The sequence below is a fragment of the Triticum urartu genome, chromosome 5A (genome assembly GCF_056163025.1).
Source record: "Triticum urartu cultivar PI428250 chromosome 5A, HENAU_Tu73, whole genome shotgun sequence".
NCBI lineage: Eukaryota > Viridiplantae > Streptophyta > Magnoliopsida > Poales > Poaceae > Triticum > Triticum urartu.
The window spans coordinates 420556206-420567235 of record NC_141877.1 but is presented as its reverse complement, the minus strand read 5'-3'; the positions used below and the strand labels follow the sequence as shown (position 1 = coordinate 420567235).

The 11030-nt window shown below is 47.8% G+C and overlaps 1 protein-coding gene across 1 annotated transcript; it reads right to left on the bottom strand.

Moving 5' to 3' along the window:
* Nucleotides 1-5996: 5996 nt before the first annotated feature.
* On the bottom strand, nucleotides 5997-6920 carry LOC147971695 (ethylene-responsive transcription factor ERF096-like). The gene is made up of 2 exons (XM_087524083.1): nucleotides 6611-6920; nucleotides 5997-6004 (listed from the first exon to the last, which is right to left on the bottom strand). The coding sequence occupies exons 1-2, from the start codon at nucleotides 6918-6920 to the stop codon at nucleotides 5997-5999; spliced, it is 318 nt and encodes a 105-aa protein (XP_087380209.1).
* Between the last annotated feature and the right edge of the window lie 4110 nt (nucleotides 6921-11030).

Below are 11030 nucleotides of genomic sequence, written 5' to 3'. Positions count from 1 at the left end.
TCCATTCCTACCATATGAATCTTGATCTCTAGCCTTCCCCAAGTTGCTTTCCACTCAAATCTTCTTTCTACAAAATCCAAATCCTATGAGAGAGAGTTGAGTGTTGGGGAGACTATCATTTGAAGCACAAGAGCAAGGAGTTCATCATCAACACACCATTTGTTACTTCTTGGAGAGTGGTGTCTCCTAGATTGGCTAGGTGTCACTTGGGAGCCTCCGACAAGATTGTGGAGTTGAACCAAGGAGTTTGTAAGGGCAAGGAGATCGCCTACTTCGTGAAGATCTACCGCTAATGAGGCAAGTCCTTCGTGGGCGATGGCCATGGTGGGATAGACAAGGTTGCTAATTCGTGGACCCTTCGTGGGTGGAGCCCTCCATGGACTCGCGCGACCGTTACCCTTCGTGGGTTGAAGTCTCCATCAACGTGGATGTAGGATAGCACCACCTATCCGAACCACGGGAAAAACATCCGTGTCTCCAATTGCGTTTGAATTCTCCAAACCCTTCCCTTTACATTCTTGCAAGTTGCATGCTTTACTTTCCGCTGCCAATATACTCTTTGCATGCTTGCTTGAATTGTGTGATGATTGCTTGACTTGTCCTACAATAGCTAAAATCTGCCAAGAACTAAAATTGGGAAAAGGTTAAGTTTTTATTTGGTCAAGTAGTCTAATCACCCCCCCCTCTAGACATACTTTCGATCCTACAGACGTGACCTCTCATAGCGCAGACATTGAACCGGCGCGCCGGCCAAGAGGGCCCCACTAGCTGCAGGCCCGGCTGAACCTGCCTCCTCGCCGCATGCAACCGGCTTCAGACTGCCCCACCTGCCTTCATTGTATCTGCGTATGTGCCGGCAACACGTCCTTCCGCGAGCCGGTCGGCATTTTAGAACACAAAAAATGACCAAAATATTATTAATTACGCATGGTCTTGACTTGTTGTGCTCACACTGGTAGCAGGAACTAGAGGTTTTTCTTTATTCATAACTCTCCTCAATTTTTTTGGCTTTGAAGTGAATCATGGTTGTGGACATTATGTATGAATGTGCAGATAGCTGTGAACATGAGTTTGATGTGGAAGTTGAAATTGGAATGTCGGGCTTGCGCGTGAACTATACCATGTCCAATGCTTCGTCTATTATTGTTTGGAAAGTAATTGTTGTTATTACATGATCCGAAAAAAATTGTGCCACATTAGTAGATGCACGGACATCACAACAGGCATGCTGACTGGATAAACATTTGAACCTAGCTACGATGAAGGAAATTTTGTATTGACAACCGTTTTAGATAGCAGGAGACGCCTAGCCTGCTCTGCCTCTGCTAGCTTATTTCTGGCTTCTTCCATCTCTTCTTTGACATGGGTGAAGAGAGCATCTGATTGCTCTTTTCGCTTCTTCAAGAACTCAGCTACATTCTCAAGGGCAGCTGCACGTTTCAGCCTTTACTAGGGCCACGAGGACACGAACAGCTGACGACTCCACCTGGCTTGTGTGTAATCCAGCATCATCTGGGAATTTGCATCTTGTGTCTAATCCAGCATCATTAGGGAACTGTCACCTTGTGTGTAATCCAGCCTCATTTTGGAAACATGATCTCAAGGTTGACCATACTTCCCTCCTCGCAGGAACTGCATCTTGACATGAAGTTACTTCTTTTTTAAGATCAATACTAGCAACCCAGATCCATTTAGTAGAAGCCAGATAAACAAAACTGGGAGAAGTGAATTCAAAAGGAAAAAAAATATAAAAACAGACTACAAGGTGAGAACACCCACTTCCTACATCAAGCTAAAAACGAAAGCATTAGTACGATTAAGACTCTTCTTATTACACATGGAAGAACACGAGGCTTAAGAGAAACAAAAACTACAACATATACACATTGGAGAACACGAGGCTAAACGAAAGTAATTGAAAGGGTGTTACTTACCAAAGATCGTTTTACAGGTTCGGTGCAGCTCGTCTTTAACTTGCCACGCTCCTTGAAGATGTCCCCAATATCCTGTGTTTGGTCTTCATTGCTCCTCTGCATGTTCGCACTCGTGGTTTTAAAATCTCAACATGGCAAGAAAAATATACTACTAGTAATACACGTGCATCTTGTGGGCAACATTAAAGCACTCATCTGCCATGTTAGAGCATCTCCAACAGAATCACAACGCGCGGCGCTTTAAAAAAGCGTTTATAGTGCTGAGATCGAGAAGTAGAGGTAGAGAGTAGAGACTAGAGAGTAGATGATAGTTCTCACCATAGATAGATAAAAAAATAGATTATTCAACTACTCCTCGTCGTCCGACTCCTCCTCGGTGATGTCCTCCTCCGACATCTGACTGTAGGCGTGAAGATACTGATCGTCGTCGGATTCCCAGGGTGACGCTGCTCCTAGCCTCAAGTTGAATTGAGCGTCCGCTTTTCACCTACGCTTGTCCTCACGATAGGAGGATCGCTCCGCCCTCCTCTTATCCCTCTCCGCCCTCCTTTGCGCATAGAACTCGCGCTCGTTGATGATGTCCTACAGGAAGCATTGGCGCCACAGCGCCATGGCTTCCTCGTCCATCTCGGCGTGTGTAACGCCCTCGATGCGGCTATATCTCCCACGTGTCGAAGCACGACTTAGAGGCATAACCGCATTGAAAGCAATGTCGCAAGTGAGGTAATCTTCACAACAACCCATGTAATACAATAAGGGGAAAAGGATACATAGTTAGCTTACAATCGCCACTTCACACAAATACATGAATAAAGCATTACATCATCCAAATACAATCAGGGCCCGACTACGGAGCCAAAATAAAAGAAGACTACCCCAAATGCTACAAAGATCCCCGATCGACCCCAACTAGGCTCCACTACTGATCGACTGAAACGAAACAACACAAAGGACAAGATCTTCATCGAGCTCCTCCTGAGCTCAGTTGTTTCATCTGCATGGACTCATCGGCACCTGCAAGCTGGTTTTGGAAGTATCTGTGAGTCGCGGGGACTCAGCAATCTCACACCCTCGCGATCAAGACTATTTAAGCTTATAGGAAGGGTAAAAGGTATGAGGTGGAGCTGCAGCAAGCGACTAGCATATATGGTGGCTAAACATATGCAAATGAGAGCGAGAAGAGAAGGCAAAGCACGATCGTGAAACTATGATCAAGAAGTGATCCTAGAACAACCTACGTCAAGCATAACTCCAACACCGTGTTCACTTCCCGGACTCCGCCGGAAAGAGACCATCACGGTTACACACGCGGTTGATGTATTTTAATTAAGATCAACTTCGGGTTTTCTACAACTGGACATTAACAAATTCCCACCTGCCCATAACCAAGGGCACGACTTTCGAAAGTTCAAATCCCTGCAGGGGTGTCCCAACTTAGCCCATCACAAGCTCTCACGGTCAATGAAGGATATTCCTTCTAGCGGGAAGACCCGATCAGACTCGGAATCCCGGTTACAAGACATCCTCGACAATGGTAAAACAAGTCCAGCAACACCGCCCGAATGTGCCGAGAAATCCCGATAGGAGCTGCACATATCTCGTTCTCAGGGCACACTCAGATTGTCTAAACTTCCGGTAGGCCAGCCCAGAGTTGCCCCTGGTGGCCACCGGCGGCTGACAGTTTGGACCAACACTCAGAGGAGCACTGGCCTGGGGGGGTTAAAATAATGAGGACCCTTGAGTCTGCAGAACCCAAGGGAAATAAAAGGCTAGGTGGCTAACGGTAAAACCAATGTTGGGCATTGCTGGAAGAGTTTTATTCAAGGCGAACTGTCAAGGGGTTCCCATTATAGCCCAACCGCGTAAGGAACGCAAAATCCGGGAACATAACACTGATATGACGGAAACTAGGGCGGCAAAAGTGGAACAAAACACCAGACATAAGGCCGAGCCTTCCACCCTTTACCAAGTATATAGATGCATTAATTAAATAAGAGACATTGTGATATCCCAACAAGTAAACATGTTCCAACAAGGAACAACATCTCCATGTTCCAACAAGGAACAAACTTCAATCTTCACCTGCAACTAACAACGCTATAAGTGGGGCTGAGCAAAGCGGTAACATAGCCAATCAACGGTTTGCTTGGACAAGGTGGGTTACATGCTTGGTTCAACAATATGGGAGGCATGATAAGCAAGTGGTAGGTATCGCAGCATAGGCATAGCAAAGAGCGAGCATCTAGCAAGCAAAGATAGAAGTGATTTCAAGGGTATGGTCATCTTGCCTGAAATCCCGCAAGGAAGAAGAACGAGTCCATGAAGAAGACAAACGGACGTAGACGAACGAATCCTCACAAACGCGACATTATCGAAACCAACCCGAAGAAGCAACACCAGAAAAAAAGCAAACAACAAAGTAAACAACCATCACATAAGCATGGCATGATGCACAACCAGGTATGATGTATGTCCGGTTTAAATGAGGCATGTCATGGCAAAATGCACAAACAATCCTACAAATTAAATGGAGCTCAATATGCAACGAGTTGCATATTGAAGAAACATCACATGAATTATTTAGTTCTCTCTCGTTTAGGTACTCAACAATATTAAATATTGTTAGCATGCCAAGAGGTGAAGCATAATGAAACTATCTATCTAGGCAATTTTAAATGAGGCCGGAACAACAAACAACAAGTCCGGAAACTCCTCATGAGCATATTATAGATTTGGTACTGTTCTGCCCTAAACACAATTTTAGGGTTTTTAAACATGCAAAGTGATGCCACCATGTTAAACTAGACATTTTTCTACCCCATTTACATATAAAGATTATTAAATTTGGAGCTACGGTTATTTAGTTATGAATTAAATCATTTTAACATGGCATAGGAGCAAATTTAAACAAACAACATTTTAAAAATTTTAAACATAGATGAAAGTTGCATATTATGAAACTAGATGAAATTCTAAGCAAGTTTCATCTATAATTTATTTAGATCTGATGCACGGTTGTGGAGTTATTATATGCATGAACCTAAAGGGGTTTTCTGAAAAACTGCAGTCTCTGGATAAAAGAGAAAAATCACAACACTAGGAAAAAAACAATACTGGGCCGAGTCTCGCAGGCCCAACTGTGTACAGGAGGGGCACTGGATCTGGGTGCTCACATTGGGCCTGCAGGGGCGCGTGGAGCTGGGCCTCGCGGCACTGGAGGGGAGTAGCTGGGCCGGGGCGCGGTCAACGCACAGCGATACAAGGCGGTTCGGGGCGCTCGTCCTCCTCTGCATCTGCTTCGATGCAGAGACGTCGGCGATGCAGGAAGGCCGCAGCAGCGGGTCTGGCGGCAGCTTGAGGGACTCTGGTGAGGAGGGCCGATCTGACCGGCGGTGAGGTCCTACGGGCGTGGGGCGGCGTGCTCATCCGGGTTCGACAGCAGCAGAGCTCGCAGCAGAACCGGGCCATGGCGTGACGGACGGCAGGGGAGCGAGGTCCAGCGTGAGGAAGCACACGGAGGCGGGACGATGCTGGAGCGGCAGCGACGGAACTTGGGGAGGCGGCGAAGACGAGTGGATCCAAACGCGTGGCGGCGTTCTCCGGCGGGGTGGCGCGACCAACGGAGCTGGAGGAGGCGGTGCACGTTCCTTGTTTCAAGAGAGAGCTCCAGACTGAGAGAGAGGAATGCTGGGAGGAGGAGAACGAAGAGAGAGAGAGAGGGTCGAGGCCGGTCCTGGCCAACGGGGAAGATGGGGCGCGGTCCAGGTGGCTGGGAGCATCGGCAGCGAAGGCGCCAGGAGGTGAGAGCAAACAGGAGGGGCTCGGGCAGGAGGTTGGATGGGGAAAATCGGCAGGAATGATGGATTGGATCGAGCAGGTGGAGAGGAGGTAGGTCGGGCACGGAAATGGAGGCGGTGGTTTGATTGGGTGGAGATTGATCCCGAGGTGGGAGAAGCTGGCGGCGGGGATTGGACAGGGAGGATCCCTAGAAAATAGGGTTTGGTCTGGTTATATATAGAGAGTGGGTCTATATGCAGACTAATGGAAGCCCTTCGATCTAAATCAGACGGCTGAGAAAATATAGGTTAGGAAGTCCTAATAAGGAAACGGAGACGTTTTGTAGACGTTTGGGGATGATCCGGACACAACGGTACCAATTGTTCGGGTCGGGTCCGGGACAGGTTTCGGACGCGCGTGGGAGAAGGTCCACGGACTGACGAGAGAGGTTAGGTTGGGCCTGGCGGTGAGAGGTAGTGCAGAAGGAAAAGGTCTGAGAAGAAAGAAGAGAGAGACCCGGCGACTGTTTCCGGAGACCGAAAACGTCCGACGATAGACCGGCTATACTGCCGCTATAGTTAATCGTTGGGGCGTCAAACGAACTCCGATTGCGATGAAACTTGGCAGGCAGCCTACCTACAACATAACAACACCGCATGCCAACTTTCAACCCATTCAGAGAACATTTTTCGGCCACTTATAAAATAATATCTCGGACATGCCGCGGGCGCGTGCAAGTGTGGTTGGGCTCAGAACGGACAACAGAGAGAACTCGAAGAACCCGGACAAATGCAAGTTTTGGAAACATAATGATGCTATGCACATGATGACATGATAAGATGCAACACGCAAGAAAATGACATGGCAACGACGGTGAATAACTGGACGACAACTGGCACATCGGTCTCGGGGCGTAACAGCGTGCTCCCGCCTCCGGTTGTCGTGACGATCCTCGTTGGTGATAAGCCGTGGCAGAGGCGCAAGCTCCTGTGCCCACTCCCGCATCGGCATGTCGGGGAAGTTCAATGTTCCATGAGGCCACCAAAGCCGCCACGCCACCACGTCGTACGCGCGGGCAGCCTTGTTGGCGGTGTCGAAATTGCCAAGGCCGAGGCGCATCCCGTGGAACCGGATCTCGGTGGAGAAGCCGCCGGAGGGGCACGCGCAGACGCCGCGGTATCCCCAGGTTTCTCGGAAATGCGGCAGCATGGTGGCGTGGTGGCGGCGAGGCGAGAAAGAGCATGGAGAGAGCAGTGGCAAGGCACAGAGCGGTGGGAGGGTGTTGGATTTTATAAAGCACGCCGGACGCCGCTTGCCAAAACTAGCGCACACCCGGCCGCTTTTTCCCGCGCGTGCGCAATCCTTTCCCGACGTCTCTGCTATCTCTACTCTCTTCTCTACTCTTATATTTATTTTATATTTAATATTTATCTCTACTTTTTTCTTATAAAAAATAGAGTTGGTGATGATGGTGTGCCTGCCATCCTGCAATATAGGCCATCCGATTTATATCTGATAGATAGGAAGGAAACAATGGAAATTTTGCAAAAAGATACCCACATCCCTCTCTAGATTTGCAAATAAGGCCTTCCCTCATTCATCCTTTTCTCCCACAAGATAAACTACTCATACAAATGCATCTTGATGCGTGCAACGCATGGGCATCTTGCTAGTTCTAAAAAACTTTCCATCATTTGCCACACTACTTGTTGCAGATGAAAAACCTACCCAAGCACAGCGTGATATAGGAGCGACGCACAATTACAAGATAATATTCTATTGGACAATGGAGGCTATAACTAATTACTTTTATGGGAACAATAGCACCCAGGAAATTTGAAGGGTAGGTATGAACAAAATTGGAACTGCACATGTACTGCTAAGTGATTCAATACACACAATACCAATCGAGGAGGAGAACGATGGTCGCGGCGGCCTCTGTGAGTCATGGTCGGCAACGGGATTCAATTAATTGTCCACGATGGTGGTGCTTCTGTGCTTGGCCTCGGCTTCCGGGAAGCAGATCCGAGACCGTGGAAGACGGTGCCGAGGAAGAGGCTCCGTGTACGACGACGATGGTGGACTGGCTCCAGTGCGGCGTACGAGGTCGTTGATGAGGCAGATGCGCTGCGGTGGACGAGTGCGCTGATGTAGAAGGGGAGGAGCACGAAGGTTGCGGTGCCGTGGAGAAGTCTATTTTGCGGTGGGGATAGAAAATGGGGAGTATTCAGGTGTACTACTCTAGGTGCCGGGGTGGGGTTGGCTGGGCAGGGTGAACCTGAAGTTACGAAAACAGACCCCTACCAATCGTCATCCGTAGGCCTGTTCCGAAGGCTATGATGGTAACTTCCCACTGCTCGAATCAGGGTCGCGGGAGATTTTCCCGCCGACCTCAAAATTTTGTGACACTGAACTCCCCGTGTGGCGTGTTGGGTGATTCGGCTAAGCAACTAGCGAGTAGTACTAGTAAACTCTGCATATTGGGTTTGACCGAAGTCAAACTTCCTAAAGTTTGACCAAGTTTATAGAAAAATATAAACATTTACCATAACAGATATGTATGGTGTGAAAGTACATTCAATAATGAATCTAATGGTATTTATTTGTTATTGCATATGTTAATATTTTTTGCTATAAACTTTCTCAGAGTTTACAAAACTTGACTTTAACCAATGCTAATACACGGACTTAAATAAAAATGGAGGGTGTACACATTTGTTTTCTTAGTATGTAGTGAATTAATCATTTGTTGAAATTGTGAAATAAATATATTAGGCTACTGACTTCGAATGTAATGTTCTATAAAATTCAATAGTTACAATTATTGTCAAATTCCAAGATGTATACGAGGTCTATAGTACTTCACAACATGCTCAAACTCACATAATCCCTGTCAAATGACAATCAAAATGCATTTCATAGTTATCACTTTGTAGGATGCAACAAAACCAACAATAACTCTACATCAACCATTATAAAAGCAACATTTTTAACATATCCCAATGTGTGAATGAAACGTGCAGAGAGAGCTTGCGAAGATGGAGCAGATAGGGCGGGAAAGATTCTATGTATGTGGACGAGAGAGTGAGAGAGAGAGAGAGAAAGAGAAAGAGAGAGGAGGAAGTTAGGTCTGTGAGAAAGATGGAGACATGTAATATATGTGAGATGTGTGTGCATCCAGATTCTGTACACGTGGAAGGAGAAGAGACAACAGGTTTGATGAGAGAGATGGAAAACATGGACGAGAGGGGAAGGATCTCGTGGCTTGAGGGATTGATAAATTTGTGCGGGGGAGAGAGGGATTTGTAATTTTGTGCGAGAGAGAGAGAGGGTGGGGGGAGGAGTCAGTCAGCCGTCGTCACATCATCCTGCTTCAAAATGGCCCCGCATTCTCTAGCGCAGTGTGGTCGCCGTTTTTGATCTCCTCGATGCCCTCTTTGAAGATTGAGGTGTTGTGCATGTTGGGGTGCAGAGAAGCACAAGCGAGAGTGGTCGCCATATAACCTTGGATGGGGATGAATTGTGTGCTCGGGGGAGGGGGTGTGTGTGTGCTGTGTGTGTGTGTGTGTCAGATATTGAGAGAAAACAAATCTAAGGAGAGAAATGTGTGTGTATGTGACGGAAAGCTACATGCTAAACAGGGTACTCACGAAGAGATTGTGCGTGCGAGATAGAGAGCGATCTGCAGGCCTTGAGGTGGGCAGGGGCCAGGTGAGGGTGTCAAAATGTGCGCGTTGATGCATGTGTTACATGCGATCGTGCGAGGGACGGACGAATCGAGAGAGATGGTTGTTGTGTTACGGATGCTCCTCTCTCTCTCTCTCACACACACACAAGTAAAATAGAAGACCGTTCTCTCATGTATACACAACGTATCGGCATCTGTCTATGTCTCACTCATGCATGATCATTTGCACATTCACACCTCTCTATGTCTCTATCACACGCACACTGTCTCCACATTACCCTTCCGCCACAACACACATATGGACACATACACACGTTCTCTCTCAGTCACACACACAAAATCAGTATTAAAAAATCTAGGGCGCACCTAAAACGTCCAAATCCAAATAAACACGAACTGGAGCTAAATTCAAATATATGGAAATATTGCAGCGTCAAGAACTTTTCCAGGAAAAAAAGTTGAGTAATATTCGGGGATTGTGTTCACACACACAAAAAGGTTCGGTGGATGTCCTTCAAGCGCGACACGGTGACGCACCGTTCGATCAACCGCGCGGCCGCGGTTCACGCGGTTGCACAGGATTCCGTATCATGGTTGTGGTAACTAATAAAAGCGCTTCCTAAGTCTAATGTTTACATGTACTAGTATGGTTTTATTTTAAGTTTGACCAACCCTATATTAAACTAAACTAAGCTCCCATACACACACTCATCAATATGCCGCCGCTGCCGTTGCGCATGCCAGCGCCCGCCTGCTCCGACCAACAATTTCTCGCCCATCACCGTCGTGTCGCCACCATCCCTGTGCCATGAAGCCGAAGGCTCGCCTGCTCACGTTGTCTGCAGCCCCTCCTCGCAATGTCGCCATGCTGCCAAGCACATGAGCAGCTGGTGGAGCCGCGTCGATGCATGCAGCGTACGAAGAGGAGGACGAGCACGTGCTCCAGCAGGCCTGTGAGGAGGAACTAGCATGTCATTTTCGTCTCCACCTGCGCGGAGGAGGCGCGCATGGTGGTTGTCGCGGCGGAAGCCGGTCGCGCGCGTGTCGAGCCCGCAAACCGAGTGCGGACACGGAATCTACCTTCGAGACCTTGAATGCCACATGGATCCTACAATCTGAAGGAGCAATTTGGGTCAGTCGACTCTTGTGAGCCGTTTGATGCAACATGGATGGCTAGAAGGGCTTCTTCAACCACCGAAATTGATGCACAGTTCATCTTCTCAGCCTGCCACACGCCTAACTGCCTGCCGCCGCTGCCGCGCCCTCCCCTGAACCGCCTGCCACCGCCATGCTCCCCCCACCCCCGCCATCCGTTTAACCTCGGGCACGATCCATTTTTTCCGGCGAACTGCATTCCGCACCCAACACTCATAAGATAGATCATGGGCACCCTGCCACCCTAATATAGATATTGGGGTAGATTCTCTGCCATCTTCTTCCTTCGCTCCATCGAACTTCTTTCACAAACTGACTGGCCCAAATTATACTACTAGTACGAACGTATTAAGTACAGTAGGAACATGAAGATACGAGCAGTAGTACCAACTGCAAGAAGAACAATAGTAAGACATAGTTACTAGTACTACTGTACGTACTAAAGAGTTCAAATAACGAGAAAGAACATAAACATA

Coding starts and splice junctions, on each gene's coding strand:
- LOC147971695 (XM_087524083.1), bottom strand. CDS start 6,920: ATGCTGCCGCATTTCCGAGAAACCTGGGGATACCGCGGCGTCTGCGCG.